The 19,954-nt window shown below is 54.7% G+C and overlaps 1 protein-coding gene across 1 annotated transcript; it reads left to right on the top strand.

The window, feature by feature from the left end:
- Nucleotides 1-480: 480 nt before the first annotated feature.
- Nucleotides 481-19,490, top strand: NPL (N-acetylneuraminate pyruvate lyase). Its single transcript, XM_056108146.1, has 11 exons — nt 481-684; nt 4,315-4,388; nt 5,236-5,323; nt 6,592-6,649; nt 8,541-8,616; nt 10,942-11,034; nt 12,964-13,112; nt 13,201-13,247; nt 14,973-15,057; nt 18,029-18,068; nt 19,267-19,490. Exons 1-11 carry the CDS (start codon nt 617-619, stop codon nt 19,443-19,445), a joined length of 957 nt encoding a protein of 318 aa, XP_055964121.1. The 5' UTR covers nt 481-616; the 3' UTR covers nt 19,446-19,490.
- The last annotated feature ends 464 nt before the right edge of the window (nt 19,491-19,954 follow it).

A 19,954-nucleotide genomic window follows, 5' to 3' on the forward strand; every position in this document is an offset into this window, starting at 1 on the left:
CTCAGGAATCACGCCTGGTGATGCTCGGGGGACCCTGTGGGATGCCGGGGATCGAACCCAGGTCAGCTGCGTGCAAGAGAAACGCCCTCCCCGCTGTGCTATGGCTCCAGCCCCTCAGATCTGCTTTGTAAGCTTTTTTTTTTTTTTCATTTTTGGGCCACACCCGGCAGTGCTTGGGGCTGAGTCCTGGCTCTGCACTCAGGAATCACTCCTGACAGTGCTCAGGGGGCCCTAGGGGATGCCGGAGATTGAACTCGGGTCACCCTGTGCAAGGTCAGTACCCTCCCCGCTGTGCTATGGCTCAGGGGCCCCCATGCCCATGCCAGCGACCTTTGGCTTCCTGAGTTTGCTTCCTCTTCTCTCCAGGGGGGTTCGAGGCCCCCCGGGGGCCCCGTGAGGTCCCTCCCAGCCCCGCCTCTCCGGGCTGGGCTCAAACCTCACTTCCTGCCCCAGCGGCCACCAGCTCTCGGCTCTGCCAGACGTCTGCCTTCCAGGACCCTGGGCTGCAGACGCCCCACAAACGGAAGGACTTTGACCCCCGGGTTTTATCATTAATGACCAGGCCCCGAAGACAGGAGGATCTCTCTGTGCCTGTTCCATCATCGTCCACCGCTCAATGGCCTCCGGCAAGAAACCACTGCAAGGCCTGGTGGCCGCCACCATCACGCCCATGACAGAGCTCGGGTAATTGTCCCAGATGGACCCACCGAGGGCTGGTCCCCCTTTCTCCAGCCCACAGGGCGTTCTGGGCAGGAGAATTGGGCCTCAACCCCCCACCCCCACTCCGGGGGTCTCTCACTCCGGCTCAGAGAGCAGGTCAGAAGCTGGGAAATGGGACTGGTGGGACTCAGGGCTGGAGGGCGGGAGCAGGTGTGTCCTCTTAAATGTCACCCCTGCCCTGAATTTAGTGACTTGAGGGAGGGTGCTTCAGGGGCTGGAGCGATAGCCCAGCAGGGAGGGCGTTGGCCTTGCACAGGGCTGACCCGGGTTCAATCCCCAGCATTCCATAGGGTCCCCCAGCACTGCCAGGAGTCATCCCTGAGTGCAGAGCCAGGAGTCAGCCCTGAGCACTGACTGCTGGGTGTGACCCAAAACACGAAAAAAGAAAAAGAAAGAAAGAAAGAGAGTGGGTTTACTTTCCTATCTCAGTGGTTTTTGACTTTGCTTTAGAGCAATCAAGCTACCAAATAGATTCCAACTTTTCCTGTTTTGTTTATGTTTTGGCTGAGGGGGACACAGAGAGGTTTTGGTCACACCCGGCGATGCTCAGGGCTGGCTCCTGGCTCTGCATTCAGGAATCACTCCTGGTGGTGCTCGGGGGACCCTATGGGATGCCGGGGATCGAACCCGGGTCGGCCGCACGCCAGGCAAATACCATACATGCTGTGCTATACCTCCAGCCCTGAGTCCTGCCCCTTTAAAGGAGAGGACAATTCTCCAATTTCAGCATTTTCACTCTGAGCGGATGCAGGATGCAGAAATCAAAGTCTTTTGGCTGTTTTCTGGTTTGTTTGTTTAGTTGGGGCCACTGCTGGCAGTGCTCTGGGGGGGGGGGGGGTCTGCATACTGGGTTGGATCCCCGGCATCCCATAGGGTCCCCCGAGCACCGCCAAGAGGGATTCCTGAGTGCAGAGCCAGGAGTCAGCCCTGAGCATCGCCGGGTGGGACCCAAAAAGCAAGCAATCAATCAATCAATCAATAAAGAGTGATGAATCAGGGACCTGGGCAATAGCACAGCAGGTAGGGCGTTGGCCTTGCACATGGCCAACCCGGGTTCGATCCCCGGCATCCCCTAGGGTCCCCCGAGCACCGCCAGGAGGGATTCCTGAGTGCAGAGCCGGGAGTCAGCCCTGAGCATCGCCAGGTGTAGCCCCCCAAAACAAAACAAAACAAAACAAAAAATCGCCTTGGCCCTGGTTTTATTCTCAGTCTTGCTGACATGGCGTGTGACTTTCTCAATCAGTGCAGTGCACAGGCCCATCTCGGTCTGAAGTCAGTGTTTTCTGCACGTCCCTTTCCTGTGGGCAACTGAGGACAGGCTGGTGACCTCGTGAGCTCTGGCCCCAAAAGGAAGCGTCTTGCCTGTGCTTCTGATCCCAGAGTCTGACTGAATTCTTCCTCCCTCTTCCATTCTTTCCTGGGCACTAGGAAATGATTTGATATAACTAGGTGAGGTGGAGAGAGAAAGTGTTTTTCTTCTTTTTTTCTTTTTTTTTTTCCGTTTCTTCTGTGTCCACTTCCCTTTTATCTTGCAGGACCCTCATTGTAGCCTGAGGCACAATCTAATCCCGGGCCTGGAGGAAGGGGAACCAGCTGAGAACAGCAGTTTTTTTGTTTTGTTTTTTGTTTTAATTTTTATTCGTGAGACACCATGAGGTACAGTTGTAGACTTACAAATTTTTGTGCTTGGGTTTCAATTATACAATGATCAAACACCCATCCCTCCACCAGTGCCCATTTCCCACCACCACGGGTCCCAGTATCCCTCCCACCCCCCATGCCCCATCCCACCCTGCCTCTGTGGCAGGGCGTTCCCTTTTGTTCTCTCTCTCCTCTTGGGTGTTGTGGTTTGCGAAAGAGGCGTTGAGTGGCCATCATGTTCGGTCCATAGTCTACTTTCAGCATGCATCTCCCATCCTGGGAGAACAGCAGTTTTGCAAACGAACGGTCCTGGGTTCTAATCCTCCATTTCGGGCTGGACAGGGCTTAAGGCCTTGCTTGCATGGTCCTGACTACAGTAAGATCCCCAATACCACAAGGTTCCCCCCCCCCCCAGCACAGCCAAGTGTCACTCCTGAGCCCCGAGCCAGAAATAGTCCCCGAGCACCACACACTAAAAAATAATATTCTAAAAAAAATAATAATGGGGCTGGAGCAATAGCACAGCGGGTAGGGCGTTTGCCTTGCATGTGGCCGACCTGGGTTCGATCCCCAGCATCCCATATGGTCCCCTGAGCACTGCCAGGGGTGATTCCTGAGTGCAGAGCCAGGAGTAACCCCCTGTGCGTCGCCAGGTGAGACCCAAAAAAGCAATAGTAATAATAATAATAATATTCTTTTAAATACTCAGTGTGGGGCTGGAGCATTAGTCCAGTGGGGAGGGCATTAGTCTTGCTCGCAGCTGACCCAGGTTCGATCCCCGGCATCCCATAGGGTCCCCCGAGCATCGCCAGGAGTGATTCCTGAGTGCAGAGCCAGGAGGAACCCCTGAGAATCACCGGGTATGACCCAAAAAGTACAAAATAAAAAAATTTTTTTAATAGCACTACACTGTAGTACTGCCCTCCCGTTGTTCATCGATTTGCTCAAGCAGGCCCAGTAACGTCTCCATTTTGAGACTTGTTGTGACTGTGTTTGGCATCTTGAATACGTCACGGGGAGCTTGCCAGGCTCTGTCATGTGGGCAGGATACTCTTGGTAGCTTGCCAGGCGGAGGAATCGAACCCAGCTCGGCCGGGCTGGCTTCGTGCAAGGCAAATGCCCTAGCGCTGTGCTATCGCTCTAGCCCTAGTTGAAAAATATTAAATGAGGGGTCTGGAGCAATAACACAGTGGGTAGGGCGTTTGCCTTGCATGTGGCCGACCCGAGTTCAATTCCCAGTGTCCCATGTGCTCCCCCGAGCACCGCCAGGAGTGATTACTGAGTGCAAAGCCAGGAGGAACCCCTGAGCATCGCCTGGTGTGACCCAAAAAGCCAAAAAAAGAAAAAAGAAAAATATTACATAATAACACTCTAGGAAAGATGACAGAATTCATCCAAGAGAAGCATCAGATCCTATTTCCTACTCCTTGTTCTTTTTTATTTTCTTTTTGGGTCACACCCGGCAATGCTCGGGGGTTACTCCTGGCTCTGCACTCAGGAACCACTCCTGGCAGTGCTCGGGGGACCCTAGGGGATGCTGGGAATCGAACCCGGGTCGGCCGCGTGCCAGGCAAACACGCCCTGCTCGCTGTGCTATCGCTCCAGCCCCTCTGGCCATTTTTAAAAATAAAATGAATAAATACTAAAATTGATAAAAAGGGGAAAGAAAGTTGTGTAACCGCACAGGGTCGGGCTGGCTGAGTGAAACGGTTAAAATATTCTTATTGGGGCCGGAGCGATAGCCCAGCGGGGAGGGCGTCTGCCTTGCACGCGGCCGACCCAGGTTTGATTCCCAGCATCCCCTAGGGTCCCCTGAGCACCTCCAGGAGTGATCCCTGAGTGCAGAGCCAGGAGGCAGCCCTGAGCATTGCTGGGTGTGACCCAAAAAGCAAAAATAATAACAATAAAATAAAATACTCATATTCCTCCCGTTTTTGCCCCGCGTCCGCGTAGGGAGGTGGACACCGGGGTCATTGGCCGGTATGTGGATTACCTCGTGCAGGAGCAGGGAGTGAGAAGTGTGTTTGGTAAGTGACCCCCGGACCTTGTCATTCACGGGTGGGAGAGGCTGCTACTCGGGCCGGCTCGCCCAAGGCTCCAAGCTTGGCTCCCAGGGGCTTCCCCGGCCCTGACCCCCAGGACGCCCCTCAATACGGATGCTCTAGCAGGCTGGCGGCCCGTCTGCCAAGACACGTGTTTTGATTCACCTTGTTGGGGGCCACACTCAGGGGCGCTCGGGGGGACTCCCAGCTCAGTGCTCAGGGATCACTCCCAACAGTGCTCAGGAAATCGTAGGGGATGGTAGAGACCCAAGCCTGCCTGGCCCTGAGCAAGGCGGGTGCCCTCCCCGTCGGATGATTGGATGATCACTCAGGGCCCTTAAATCCCGTCTCAAGGAGAAAAGTTGGGCTCACATTTAGCGCTGAGGTCACCCAATCCCTCCCTCTCTCCTCCCTCCCTCCCTTCCCTCTTTCTCTACCTCCTTTTTTCCTTTCCTTCCTCCATCCTTACCTCTCTCCTTCCTTCCTTCCTTCCTTCCTTCCATTCTTCCTTCCTTTTTCCCTTCCTTCCTTCCTCCCTCCCTTCCTCCCTCCCTCCTTCCCTCTCTCCTTTCCTTCATTATTTCTATCATAAAATAACAAAACCCAGATCTCTCTCTCTCTCTCTCTCTCTCTCAAAAACGATTCCATCTGGGCCTGAGAGATAGCCCAATGGTTAGGGCACTTGCCTTGCACACGGCTGACCCGGGTTCAATTCCCAGCCCCCCTTAGAGGGTCCCCCCCAGCTCTGTCAGTGTGACCCCCGAGCACTGAGCCAGGAGTCCAGCCTGGCGTGACCCCCAGACCAAGCCCCCTGTTGCTCTTTCCACCCCAGTGAACGGCACCACGGGAGAAGGTCTGTCTCTGAGCCTGGCAGAGCGCCGCCTGGTGGCCGAAGAGTGGGTCACACAGGGGAAGAACAAGTGAGTGCGTTTCCCCTGGGGTCCCCTTCCGTGTCTCTGGAAGGTTCCAGGGTCCTCCACTTGCTGCCTGGACCTTGATCCCTGCACCTGGGGGTCTTGCAAAAACATCTTCCAGCTGGAGGTGCGGCTCACGAGCGCCTCCTAGTGGTGGGGTCGAAGGGAGGCGGTTTTCCCTGGGGCCAGAGAAGGGGGTGACAGGTTTGGGGGGGTCGTGCAGGAATATGGTGCTGAAGGCACCCTCTGGCCCCCCAAAGCACCACCAGGGGACCCCCTGATGACCCCAGCACTGTTTAATACCCAATCAAGCATCAATAGAAGTGACCCTCTGGTCCCCCCGTTTCCCCCCAAAAATACTGGACCAAAGGGCTAGTGGGGGGGTTAAGACCCTTGCCTGGCATGTGGCCAGCCTGGGTTTGATCCTTGGCACCATACAGGGTGCCCTGAGCGGCACCAAGGGAGCGGCCCCTTATACAGATAAGCAAAGATGGAGTGATAGCACAGCGGGGAGGGCGCTTGCCTGGCACGCGGCCGACCCGGGTTCGATCCCCGGCATCCCCTAGGGTCCCCCGTGCACCGCCAGGAGTGATTCCTGAGTGCAGAGCCGGGAGTCCGTCCTGAGCATCGCCGGGTGGGACCCAAAAAGAAAAAAAATAATAATAAAATAATAATATCTGGTCCATCACCCAGTTCAGCACCTTGATCAATATCTGATCCATCCATAGGGGCTGGAGCGACAGCACAGCGGGTAAGGCATTTGCCTTGCAAGTGGCTGACCCGGGGTTCGATTCCCAGCATCCCATAGGGTCTCCTGAGCACCGCCAGGAGTGAGTCCTGAGTGCAGAGCCAGGAGTCACCCCTAGCATCGCCGGGTGGGACCCAAAAAGCAAAAAAAAAACAAAAAAAAGCAAATAATAATACCGAGAGTATCTCACCCGCACGGCAGAACCTGGCAAGCTCCCCGTGACGTATTCGATATGCCAAACACAGTAACAACAAAGTCTCCAATGGAGACATTACTGGGCCCGCTCGAGCAAATCGATGATCAACGGGAGGGCCTTTACTTTACTTTACTTTACTTTACTACTAATAATAATAATAGCAATAATAATAATAAGGTAAGCAATGTCCCAACTCAACTGAGCCCTCCTCGCTGGGGTTTAATTGCCTTGAAATCAGGATGGGCGGGGAGCAGGATGGGTGGGCACCAGAGGGGGGGTTCTGGGCTGCCCTAAACTTGAGGGTCAGCCCCGCTGTGTTCCGCTTTGCAGGCTGGACCAAGTGGTCGTTCACGTGGGCGCCCTGAGCTTGAAGGAGTCCCAGGAACTGGTGCGTGAGCTGTTTCTGCGGGAAGGTCTTGGGCAGGGTTCGGGTGGGGCTCTTTTTTTTTTTTTTTTGACTTTTTTATTGCATCGCCGTGAGATAGACCCTGACAGAGCTGGGTTTCAGTCCGACAGGGTTCCAGCACCCGTCCTTCCACCAGGGCAAATTCCCAGCGCCAGGGTCCCCAGGGTCCCACCCATCACCCCCCATCCCTGCCTGCCTCTAGGGCAGGGGCTTTCCTCTCCCTCTCTTCCTCCCCCCCTCTCTCCCCCCCCCCCTTTAGGGCACTATGGTTTGCAATTCCGATCCTGACAGGTTATCAAGAATATCCATTTACCTACCTATAGGGGGGTCCATTTTTATGCGGAAGGTCAAGTCAATGCTCATTTCTGCCCTTCACTGGCTGCCATGTTGGAGATCAGGGCGCATGGTTCCCAGGAACAGGGACAGCCATGAGGAAGTAGGAGCTGGAGAGAGACAGAGACAGAGAGAGACAGAGGCAGAGAGACAGAGACTCAAGTCCTCAAGGATAACAGAAGCATGTGACAAACCTCCATTGTCCAGAAAGAAAAAGGCAAATTCCTCCGTGGCCCTAAAGCAGCTGGAAAGTGGGATTCAGAGCACAAAGAAGTGAGGCCAGAGCGATAGCACAGCGGGGAGGGCGTTGGCCTGGCAGGCGACTGACCCGGGTTCGATCCCCGGCATCCCCTAGGGTCCCCTGAGCCCCGCCAGGAGTGATTCCTGAGTGCAGAGCCGGGAGTCAGCCCTGAGCATTGCCAGGTGGGACCCAAAGCCTAAAGAAATGAATAAATTTAAAAGTAATTTTTTGGGGGGTGGGGGTTAGAGCGATAGCACAGCGGGGAGGGCATTTGCCTTGCACGCAGCCGACCCGGGTTCGATTCTCAGCATCCCATAAGGTCCCCCGAGCACCGCCAGGAGCAATTCCTGAGTGCATGAGCCAGGAGTCACCCCTGTGCATCGCCAGGTGTGACCCAAAAAGCAAAAAAAAAAAAAAAAAGTATTTTTTTTTTTAAGTCAGGGAAGGGGTGGAGCTGGGTTCAATTCCTGGCACCGCACAATCGTCCCACGTCACTAATAAGTTACTCTCAGAACCCAAAGAATTACAGAGCTTTGCTTTCTCATTCCTATATATGTTTTTTGGGGGTAGCAGTGGAATTGGGTCCCACCCGGCGATGCTCAGGGCTGACTCCCGACTCTGCACTCAGGAATCACTCCTGGTGGGGCTCGGAGGACCCTATGGGATGCCGGGGATCGAACCCTGGTCAGCTGTGGGCAAGGCAAAAGCCCTCCCTGCTGTCCTATCTCTCCGGCCCCTGGACATGAGCTTAAAATAAAGAAACTGTTGTTTTTTTGTATCTTTGGTTTTGGGGTCACTCCTGGCAGTGCTCAGGGCTGACTCCTGGCTCTGCACTCAGGAATCGCTCCTGGTGGTGCTCGGGGGACCCTATGGGATGCCGGAGGTCGAACCCGGGTCGGGCACGTGCAAGGCCAACGCCCTCTCCGCTGTGCTATCACTCTAGCCCATTATACTATTGATTTTGCTTTTTGGGTCCCACCCGGTGATGCTCAGGGCTGACTCCCGGCTCTGCACTCAGGAATCACTCCTGGCAGGGCTCGGGGGACCCTAGGGGATGCCGGGGATCGAACCCGGGTCGGCCACGTGCCAGGCCAACGCCCTCCCCGCTGGGCTCTCACTCCGGCTTCTTCTTGTAGCACATTTTTCTGAGTTTTGTGCCCCGCGTGAACAAGCTCAGGGACCCCAAGACGAGGTGGGAGTTTGGGGTGGCTCCAAGCTGTGCTCACCATAGTCGGCGGCCAGAGCGAAGAAGGCAGAGCGTGGCATGGGACTCCCTGAGCTCCGTTTCTTCTTTTAAAGGCTCGACACGCAGCAGACATCGGCGCTGACGGGATCGCGGTCATGGCTCCTTTTTTTCTCAAGCCCGGGAGCAAAGGTACCTGCATGGGTCAGAATGCAGCGCGCGTGTGGCCCTTCCTTTGCCTTTCTTCAAAGAATTTCAAAACTCTCAGGGCCGGAGAGACAGCACAGCAGGGAGGGTGTTTGCCTTACACGCAGCCGACCCGGGTTCAATCCCCGGCATCCCATAGGGTCCCCCGAGCACTGCCAGGAGTGATTCCTGAGTGCATAGCCAGGAGTCAGCCCTGAGCATCGCTGAGTGTCGCCCAAAATGCCAAATAATTCGTCGATTGCCTCGAGCAGGCCCCAGTAACGTCTCCTTCATCCTAGCCCTGAGATTATATTCAAGGCTCTTTAGGAGAATGAGACCCATCATTGTTACTGGTATTTGGCATATTGGGTAGGCCACGGGGAGTTTGCCAGACTCTGCCCTGTGGGCAGGCTACATTCGATAGCCTGCCAGTTTGTCCAAAGTAGGAATGAGACAATAAGATGTCATAGAAGATGTCCTGATAAGATGTCTCGAGGCCGCGAATGAGGCCGCGCGGTTCCGGGATCTGGATTTTATAGTCTCTGAGTCTTGGCCGCTGATGGGATTACACGGCGCCAGGGGGCCAGGTGGTGGGTGTGACCCCCGCCTACTGGAGTTTGGAGGATCTGGGTGGAGGATGCTCTGCCCAAATCCGAGTAGGCTTGGAGATCTCGGCCCCGGAACCCGCGTGGCTTTGTCCCTCTGCCAGTACCTTCAGGTGTGCGGAGAGTGGTCTCAGCATGGTGGTGGCTGGTCCTGGAGGTCTTCGGCTGCCGTAGCCCTGGTCGGGGCGGGGAGGAAAGCTCAACCCGCTCCCCTCCAAGGGACTCCGGGAAGGAACACCCAGGCGCGGGGGCAGAGACTGCACTGTTCTCGTCCGGGATCTGGATTTTATAGTCTCTGAGTCTTGGCCACTGATGGGATTACACGGCGCCAGGGGGCCAGGTGGTGGGTGTGACCCCCGCCTACTGGAGTTTGGAGGATCTGGGTGGAGGATGCTCTGCCCAAATCCGAGTAGGCTTGGAGATCTCGGCCCCGGAACCCGCGTGGCTTTGTCCCTCTGCCAGTACCTTCATGTGTGCGGAGAGTGGTCTCAGCATGGTGGTGGCTGGTCCTGGAGGTCTTTGGCTGCCGGAGCCCTGGTCGGGGTGGGGAGGAAAGCTCAACCCGCTCCCCTCCAAGGGGCCCCGGGAAGGAACACCCAGGCGCGGGGGCAGAAGACTGCACTGTTCTCGTCCGGGCGAGAACAGTGCCAAATAATAATAATAATAATAATAAAAGGTAAAGGTAAAGGCCCTCCCGTTGATCGTCGATTTGCTCCAGCGGGCCCAGTAACGTCTCCATTGGAGACTTTGTTGTTACTGTGTCTGGCATATCGAATACTCTCGGTAGCTTGCAGGGTCTCCGAGAGGGGCGGAGGAATCGAACTCGGGTCGGCCATGTTGGCCGCTTGTAAGGCGAACGCCCTACCCGCTGTGCTATCGCTCCAGCCCAATAATAATAATAATAACAATAATCACTGTCACTGTCCTCTTGTTGTTCATCGGTTTGCTCGAGCGGGCCCAGTAACAACAAGTTCATTTTGAGACTTGTTGTCACTGTGTTTGGCATCTCGAATACGTCACGGGGAGCTTGCCAGGCTCTGCCGTGCAGGTGAGATACTCTCGGTAGCTTGCCGGGCTCTCTGAGAGGGCCGGAGGAATCGAACCCGGCTCGGCCAGGCTGACTTCGCACAAGGCAAACACCCTACCTCTGTGCTATTGCTCATAATAATAAGAATAATAATAAAGAGGGACGGGGCTGGAGTGATGGCACAGCGGGGAGGGTGTTTGCCTTGCACAAGCCAACCCAGGTTCGATCCCCGGCATCCCACAGGGTCCCTGGAGCACTGCCAGGAGTAATTCCTGAGTGCATGAACCAGAAGTAACCCCTGAGCATTGCCGGGTGTGACCCAAAAAAGCAAAAAATAAATAAATAAATAAAGAGGGAAGGAGGCCAGAGCAATAGCACAGCAGGGAGGGTGTTATCCTGGCAAGTGGGCGACCCGGGTTCGATCCCCGGCATCCCCTAGGGTCCCCCGAGCACCGCCAGGAGTGATTCCCTGAGTGCAGAGCCAGGCAGGAGTCAGCCCTGAGCATCGCCGGATGCGACAGCCCCCCAAAAAAAAGGAAAAAGAAAAAAAAATGGAACTGGGGAGATAGCTCAGTGGTTAGGGCATTTGCTTTGCATGTAGCCAACCAGGGTTGGGTTCCCAGGTTGGACCCCGTATGGTCCCCCCGCCCCGAGCCCGCCAAGTCCAGTCAGGTATCTCCCTTCCTCCTCTCCTTGCAGATGCCCTGGTGAGCTTCCTGGAGGAGGTGGCCGCCGCAGCTCCCACTCTGCCCTTCTACTACTACCATATTCCAGGCATCACAGGGGTGAAAAGTAAGTACTGACGCCCCCTCCAACTCCCCAACGTCCCCCTCAGCTCCCTGGAGCACCCCAACTCCATCCCACTCCACCCCACTCTGCTCATCGAGAAGATTGTTTTTATTCGTGGTTTTGTTTCTTTTAGTGCTTTTTGGGTCCCACCCGGCGATGCTCAGGGCTGACTCCCGGCTCTGCACTCAGGGATCACTCCTGGCGGTGCTCGGGGGACCCTAGGGGATGCTGGGGATCGAACCCAGGTCGGCTGCATACCAGGCCAATGCCTCCCTGCTGAACTGTTTAGTTCTGTGACTCTAATTATTATTATTATTATTATTATTGTTGTTTTGGCTTTTTGGGTCCCACCCGGCGATGCTCAGGGCTGACTCCCGGCTCTGCACTCAGGGATCACTCCTGGCGGTGCTCGGGTGACCCTAGGGGATGCTGGGGATCGAACCTGGGTCGGCTGCATACCAGGCCAATGCCTCCCTGCTGAACTGTCTAGTTCTGTGACTCTAATTATTATTATTATTATTGTTTTGGCTTTTTGGGGTCCCACCCGGCGATGCTCAGGGCTGACTCCTGGCTCATACACTCAGGGATCACTCCTGGTGGTGCTCGGGGGACCCTAGGGGATGCCGGGGATCGAACCCGGGTCAGCCGCCTGCCAGGCCAACGCCCTCCCCGCTGTGCTGTCGCTCCAGCCGCAATAAGATTGTTTGTTTGGAACCCACACCCAGCAGTGTTCAGGGAATGCTCCTGACTCTGTGCTCAGGGATCCAGGGATCAAACCCGGGTCAGCCACCTACAAGGCAAACGTCCTGCCTGCTCTTCCATTTCCCAGAAAACTGCCGGCATTCAATGAAATATTTGAGATTTTTATTTTTATTTTGCTTTTGGGGATGGGGGGGGTCACACTTGGCGATGCTCAGGGGTTCCTCTGGCTTTGCACTCAGGAATTACCCCTGCCGGTGATCGGGGGACCCTGTGGGATGCTGGGGATCGAACCCGGGTCGGCCACGTGCCAGGCAAACGCCCTCCCCGCTGTGCTATCGCTCCAGCCCCTCAATGGAACCTTTTAGATTGTGTTTTTAAAGCCCCATTTCTGGACCAGAGAGATAGTCCAAGGTTAAGGCACTTTCCTTGCAGGTGACTGACTCAGTGATGTCCAGCACCGTATCTGGTTCTCTGAGCACCACTGGGAGTGACCTCAGGAGTATCCCCTGGGTACCACCAGGGATGGCCCAAAACACACACCCAAAAAAATCCTCTTCTTGGGACCAGGGAGATAGTACAGTGGGTGAGACACTGGCTTCTCACACACACCAGCCAGCTGTGATCCCCAGCACCCCATAGGGGCCACTGAGCCCCCCTAGGAATGACCCCTGGGAACACAGCCAGGACTAAGGCCTGAGCACCGCTGGGTGTGTGCCCCTCAAAAAAAAAAAAAAAGGCATCTCATTCCTTTCCAGTTTCGGTAAAGAAAAAAAAATGGGCTGGAGCGATAGCACAGTGGGTAGGGCATTTGCTTTGCACGCGGCTAACCCGGGTTCGATTCCCGGCATCCCATAGGGTCCCCCGAGCACTGCCAGGAGTGATTCCTGAGTGCAGAGCCAGGAGTCAGCCCTGAGCATCGCTGGGTGGGACCCAAGAAGCAAAATAATAATAATAATAATAATAATATTGGGTCCATCACCCAGTTCAGCACCTTGATCGATATCTGATCCATCCATAGGGGCTGGAGCAATAGCACAGCGGGGAGGGCGTTTCCCTGGCACGCGGCCGACCCGGGTTCCATTCCCAGCATCCCATAGGGTCCCCCGAGCACCGCCCGGAGTGAGTCCTGAGTGCAGAGCCGGGAGTCAGCCCTGAGCATCGCTGGGTGGGACCCCAAAAAAAAAGAAAAGAAAAGAAACTGGGAATGACGTGCTTTGCCGCTTCGAGCAGTCCGTGCCGAGTCCCTGCTGGAGGGAATCCAGGAGAAGATCCCCAACTTCCAGGGGCTGAAGTTCAGCGACTCGGATCTGCTGGACTTCGGGCAGTGCGTGGACCAGAACCATCACGGGCGTTTGGCCCTCCTGTTCGGCGTGGACGAGGTGGGTGCCGGCCGCCCCCTTCCCGGCTCTGCCTGTGTCTTCCCGGCTCTGTCCTGCCTGCCTGAAGCTCCTCTCTGTTTCCCGACAGCAACTGCTGAGTGCGCTGATGATGGGGGCCACCGGAGCTGTGGGCAGGTAAGCTAGACGCCAGGACGCCCCTCCCCGCAGGGCAGTCGAGGCCGGAGCCCGTCTGTCTCCCTGCCTGCCTTTGCCACTAGAACTGGATGCTCAGGGGCCCCGAGCGACAGGACAGCGGGGAGGGTGCTTGCCTTGCACGTGGCCGAGCCGGGTTCGATCCCCCTGAGCACCGCCAGGAGGGGTCCCTGAGTGCAGTCAGGAGCAAGCCCTGAGCATCACCGGGTGTGGCCCAAAAAAACAAGAAGAAAAGAGGGAGGGAAGGAAGGAAGGAAGGAAGGAAGGGAGGAAGGAAGGAAGGGAGGAAGGGAGGAAGGGAGGAAGGGAGGAAGGGAGGAAGGGAGGAAGGGAGGAAGGGAGAATGGAAAGAGGGTGGGAAAGAGGAAGAAAGGAAGAAAGAAAAAGAATTTTGGAGGAAAGGAAAGAAAGATGAAAGGAGGGAGAGAATGAGAGAGGGAGGGAAGGAAGGAAAGATAAAGAAAGAAAGAATAAATGAATTTAGGAAAGAAAGAAAGGAAGGAAGGAAGAAAAAAGGAAGCAGCAGCTCCACTGGTAGCCAAAACACACACATGTACACACATGCACGCTTGCACACAAACGCACTCACACGCAAACACATGCATACACGCAAACACACACGCACATATACGCACGCACACACGCACATGCGTACACACGCACACACACGCACATGCGTACACACGTACACAGATACACATGCACATACACACATGCAAACATGCACGCACAAACATGCACACGCACATACGTACACGCAAACACGTACACACATGCATACACATGCAAACACACATGCGCACACATGCACACACATATACACACATACACATGCAAACACACACGCAGACACATACACACATGCAAACACACGTGCGCACACACACAGAGCAGAGTTGCATGGAGCACACTGTGTGCATGTGGGGACCCCGGAGTTCAGATTTTCACCCTCAAAGCTGCTTCAGCCTGGAGCTGCCTCCCTGGCACGCAGAACCTCTAGCTTCTTCCTCTTCGTTCTCTGGTGTTTACTTGGGGAGTCACGTCCGACTGTGCTCAGGGCTGCCTCCTGGCTCTGCGCTCAGGAATCACTCCTGGCCAGGTGCTCCGGGGCATCCCTGGGTCAGCCGCGTGCAAGGCAAATGCCTTCCCCGCTCGGCTCGTCTTGGTCTTCAGGGGCTGTTTTTGCTCCTTCAAACCTCATGGCCAGGGGCTGGAGAGATAGCACAGCGGGTTGGGTGGTCCCAGCATCCCCTAGGGTCCCCCGAGCACTGCCAGGAGTGATCCCTGAGTGCAGAGCCGGGAGTCAGTCCTGAGCATCGCCGGGTGGGACCCAAAAGGAAGAAAAAAAAAAAAACCTCATGTCCAGATTCTTCCCTTTCTTTTTTATTTTTATTTTTTTATTTTTCTTTTTGGGTCCCACCCGGCGATGCTCAGGGGTTCCTCCTGGCTCTGCACTCAGGAATCACTCCTGGCGGTGCTCGGGGGACCCTAGAGGATGCTGGGAATCAAACCCGGGTCAGCTGTGTGCAAGGCAAACACCCTCCCCGCTGGGCTATCGCTCCAGCCCCCAGTTCCTTCCCTTTCTCTCTGTTTTGTGATGCCGTTCAGCTCAGGTCCGCCCCCACAGAGATCCTGGGAGAAGCGGGTGGGGCGTCTAGAAAGATCTTCCTCACTGACCTCTGACCCGGGATGCTCTCTTTCACCCAGCACCTACAACTACTTGGGGAAGCAGACCAGTCAGATGGTGGAGGCTTTCCAGCGGAAGGATTTCTCCTCTGCACAGAACTACCAGGTTCTTTTCTTTCTTTCTTTTTTTAATTTAAAAAAAAAAAAGGTTTTTCTTCATTTCGTCACCATGAATTACAAAGTTGTTCGTGTTTGGGTTTCAGGCACGGGGTATGCCAACCCCTCCTCCCTTGGCACCAGATGATTTTTCTGTTCCTTAATTCTCATCCTGGCCTTTCTTCCCTTCCTTGCCTGGAAAAAAATTCTTCCTTTCTCGTCTCCAATTCTCATAACTGGTCTCCCACGAATCGTCTCTTTAGGGCTGGAATCATAGTCAAGTAGGAAGGGTGTTTGCAAAATATGAAGATAAAAGACCCGAAAGAAGCTCAAGGCCTTCCATGCAAGAACCCCAGGCCTGACACACCACTGGGTGGGACCCCAGAGGACCCCTGAGCAACACTGCATGTGGCCCCCAGACTGAAAAAAAATCACGATCATAATCACGATCATCCTGTTGTTCGTCGATTGCATCAAGCAGGCACCAGTAACGTCTCCTTCTTCCCAGCCCTGAGATTTTACTTTTTTATTTTTTATTTTTATTTATTTTTGCTTTTTTGGGTCACACCCTGTGATGCACAGGAGTTACTCCTGGTTCATGCACTCAGGAATTACTCCTGGCGGTGCTCGGGGGACCCTATGGGATGCTGGGAATCGAACCTGGGTCGGCTGGGTACAAGGCAAACGCCCTACCCGCTGTGCTATCGCTCCAGCCCCAGCCCTGAGATTTTAAAAGAGCAATATTCAGTGCTCTTTCAGGGTTAGGAGAATGAGACCCATCATTGTTACTGGGATTTGGCATATTAAATATGACACGGGAGGTTTGCCAGACTCTGCCCTTTGGGCAGGATACTTTTGGTAGCCTGCCAGGTTCTCCAAAGGAAAAAGAAGATAATAAGATGTCGCGTGGCCGCAAATGTGGCTGCGCGCTTCCGGGAGCTGGGTTTTATAGTCTCTGTGTCTTGGTCGTTGATGGGACCAACCTGGCACTGGCAGCAGCTGTTGGGTGTGACGCCTACCTACTGGAAGATGGAGGGTCTGGGTGGAGAAGGCCCAGTCCCAATCTGAGTAGACTTGGAGACCTCAGCCCCGGGAACTGCATGCCTGGGTTCCTCTGCCGGTTCCTTCGTGCATGAAGCTTGTCTGGACGTGTGGAGAGTGGTCTCAGCATGGCTGTGGCTGGTTCTGGAGGTCTTCGGCTGCTGGGGCTCTGCTGGGGGTGGGAGGGGGAATTCAACCCACCCCCCTCCAAGGGGCCTTGGTGAGGACAGCCAGGCGCGGGGGCAGGAGACTGACACTGAAAAATAATACAGCAAAGAAACAAAATCTATTACACATCACTTTTTTTTTCTTTTTGGGGTCACATCCAGCGATGCACAGGGGTTCCTCCTGGCTCTTCACTCAGGAATTACTCATGCTGGTGCTCAGGGGACCCCATGGCATGCTGGGAATGAACCTGGGTCGGCTGCGTGCAAGGCAAACGCCTTACCTGTTGGGCTATCGCTCCAGCCTCAGTAATGCTTTTTCACCACAAAGTCAAATGATGCATCTGCTAAATATATCCTAAATTGATGGATTTTTTTTTAATTTGGAGTCACAGCGTGCAATGCTCAGGGCTTATTTACTCCCAGCTCTGTGCTCAGGGATCACTCCTGGCAAGGCTTAGGGGACCCTATGGGATGCTGGGGATTGAACCCAGGATAATCTCATGCAAGGCAAATGCCCTACCCGCTATATTATTGCTGCAGTCCCAAAATTATCTTTTTTTTTTTGAGGGGGGGGTTGGCATGCCCAGTAGTTGTTCTGAGCTGACTCCTGACCCTACACTCAGGGATCTTTCTTGGCGGGGTTCAGGGAACCCTCCGGGGTATCCCGGGTTGAACCAGGGTCTGCCCTGTGCAAGGCAAACGTCCCTCCCGCCGTACTCTTGTTCCAGTCCCTGCATGTGAATTACTACTCATGTGATCAATTTTAGAAAAGAGTTCTGTGAGGCATTGAGAATGAAGAAATCACTTCCCCAAACGCTGAGTCTTAGCTTCGTGCCCTCTGGGAGCCTAGAAAGTATCTCCGGACAGAATGTGTCACTCTGAAAATAATCGACCGACCAACGCTTAGTTTGTCTGCCTCAGCTAAGCGGCGCCCAGCCTCCCCGAGCTCTCTATTCTATTAGCAAGTTTCTTTCTTTTTTTCTTTTTTCTTTTTTTATTTATTTATTTATTTTTTTTTTTTTTATTTATTTATTTTTGCTTTTTTGGTCACACCCGGCGATGCACAGGGGTTTTTCCTGGCTCTGTGCTCAAGAATTACTCCTGGCTGTGCTCGGGGGACCCTATGGGATGCTGGGAATCGAACCTGGGTTGGCCGCGTGCAAGGCAGACACCCTCCCTGCTGGACCATCCTCCGGCACCCCCAAGAAACTCTTTTTTTTTTTTTTTTGGCTTTTTGGATCACACCTGGCGATGCACAGGAGTTCCTCCTGGCTCTGCACTCAGGAATCACCCCTGGCGGTGCTCAGAGGACCCTATGGGATGCTGGGGATCGAACCCGGGTCGGCCATGTGCAAGGCAAACGCCCTCCCCACTGTGCTATTGCTCCAGCCCCTTTTTTTCTTTTTTAAACTTTATTTATTTTGAGGGGGCCACACCTGGCAATGCTCAGGGCTGACTCCCGGCTCTGCACTCAGGAATCACTCCTGGCGGTGCTCGGGGAACCCTATGGGATGCCGGGGATTGAACCTGGGTCAGCCGCGTGCCAGGCGCACGCCCTCCCCGCTGTGCTATCTCTCTGGCCCCCCCAAGTTTCTTTCTTCAACGGACCCACCCTCACTTCCTGTAGAAAAAAAAACCCTCCCTCCTCTGAGATGAAACTAAGCCACCCGCCCCTTCTCCATCCCTCCACACCCTGGGGAGAATGAAGGGGCGGGAACTTCAGATTCCCCACCTCGGGGTGAGCTGACTTCAGATTTCTTTGCTCTGTCCTAGTTTTGCATCCAGAGGTTTGTCAGTTTTGTCATCAAGCTGGGTAAGTTCCCTGCTCTGCCCGGGACTGTGATGGCCATTCCAGCTTCCCCGCCAACACTGCCCATGTCTCAGTGATGCTCTCCCATTAGGGGCTAGGGGGTACCACAGCCGGCTGGAAGGTCATGCCTGGGATCCCATGGTTCTTAGCTTGGGAGGTCCACAAAAAAAAATAAATAAAAATCTTCATGGGGCCGGAGCGATAGCACAGTGGGGAGGGCGTTGGCCTTGCACGCAACTGACCCGGGTTCGATTCCCAGCATCCCATAGGGTCCCCCGAGCACCGCCGGGAGTGATTCCTGAGTGCAGAGCCAGGAGTCAGCCCTGAGCATCGCCGGGTGGGACCCAAAAAGAAGAAGAAAATCTCCACTCAGCCAGGGGACGCATTCAACGAGGCTGCACCATATATCTGCCTCCAGCATCGCTCTGACCTTTCAGAGAGCTCAGAATGGCGCCCCAAAGTTCACCCCACCCCCCGTAACAGGGTTCAGACACATGCCCCTGTGTGAGACCAACCCTGTTTCCGTTCCCACCCCCATGCGGTCTCCAGTCACCCAAAAAGAAAAGAAAAAAAGACACTCTCTGGGCTGGAGCGATAGCACAAACATCCACAAGAAGCGACCTGACCTTGGGCCGAAGAAATAGCACTTGGGAAGGGTCATTGCTTTGCATGCAGTGGACCCTGGTTCGATCCCTGGCATCCCATAGGGTCCCCCGAGTAACTTGGGAATAATTATGATTTTTTTTTTTTTTTGCTTTTTGGGTCACACCCATCGATGCTCAGGGGTTACTCCTGGCCTTGCATTCAGGAATCACTCCTGGCGGTGCTCGGGGGACCCTATGGGATGCTGGGAATCGAACCCGAGTCGGCCGCATGCAAGGCAAACACCCTACCTGCTGTGCTCTCTCTCCAGCCCGAGGAATAATTATGATTTTTTTCTGTTCTTTTTTTTTTTCTGTTTGTTTGTTTTTGCTTTTTGGGTCCCACCCAGCATTGCTCAGGGCTGACTCCCAGCTCTGCACTCAGGAATCACTCCTGGCGGTGCTCGGGGGGACCCTATGGGATGCCGGGGATCGAACCTGGGTCGGCCGCGTGCCAGGCAATCACCCTTCCCAAGTGCTATTTCTTCGGCCCAAGGTCAGGTCGCTTCTTGTGGATGTTTGCAGCCTCGGTGACTTGCCTTGTGTTTTATCTCCTGTAGGTTTTGGGGTGGCCCAGACCAAAGCCGTCATGAGCCTGGTGTCGGGGATCCCCATGGGCCCCCCGAGGCTGCCCCTGCAAAGGGCCTCTCCGGACTTCATTCGTCTCGCCGAGGCCAAGCTGAAGAGCTTGGGTTTCCTTTCTTCAGCTGGTGCCGAGGATGAAAACTCAGAGGCCTGAGGCTAGCGACTCTCTCTGGAAGCTGGTTTTCTTTCCTGGCTCCTTTTCCCCACCTAAGCCTTTTCCTAGTCAATAAAAGCTCCATCAATCCGAATTTTCCTTGTTTGCTTTTGGGTTTCGGGGACACAGTCCAGGGCACTCAGAGATCACTCCTGGCAGGACTTGGGGGAGCAGATGGGATGCCAGGAGTTGAACCAACTCGGCCTGGTACAAGGCAAAACGCACCCACGCTCTGGCGCCTTGATATGAATTTGAAGTCCCTTTCATGATCCTAAATGATGTGAAGGAGCAAAACGTCTGAACCGAGTCACGAGCTCCAGGTCAGGGAAGATTTTACTGAATTTTCCCGGTGAGGGAGGAAGTTTTTGCAACGTAAAGAGGAAATGAACTCCAGGAAACTGTGATTGATTGAGATTGATTTTTTTTTTTTTTTTTTTGCTTTTTGGGTCACACCCGGCTTTGCACAGGGGTTACTCCTGGCTCTGCACTTAGGAATTACCCCTGGCAGT

This window comes from Sorex fumeus, unplaced genomic scaffold, assembly GCF_029834395.1.
Source record: "Sorex fumeus unplaced genomic scaffold, SorFum_2.1 ptg000195l, whole genome shotgun sequence".
NCBI classification, from domain to species: Eukaryota; Metazoa; Chordata; class Mammalia; order Eulipotyphla; family Soricidae; genus Sorex; species Sorex fumeus.

What these genes read in the sequence shown, in the direction of transcription:
- NPL (XM_056108146.1), top strand. Translation starts at nt 617, where the DNA reads ATGGCCTCCGGCAAGAAACCACTGCAAGGCCTGGTGGCCGCCACCATC. An exon ending in TCTCAAGCCCGGGAGCAAAG is followed by an intron (nt 8,617 to 10,941) that starts GTACCTGCATGG and finishes CTCTCCTTGCAG; the next exon opens with ATGCCCTGGTGAGCTTCCTG. An exon ending in GCCACCGGAGCTGTGGGCAG is followed by an intron (nt 13,248 to 14,972) that starts GTAAGCTAGACG and finishes TCTTTCACCCAG; the next exon opens with CACCTACAACTACTTGGGGA.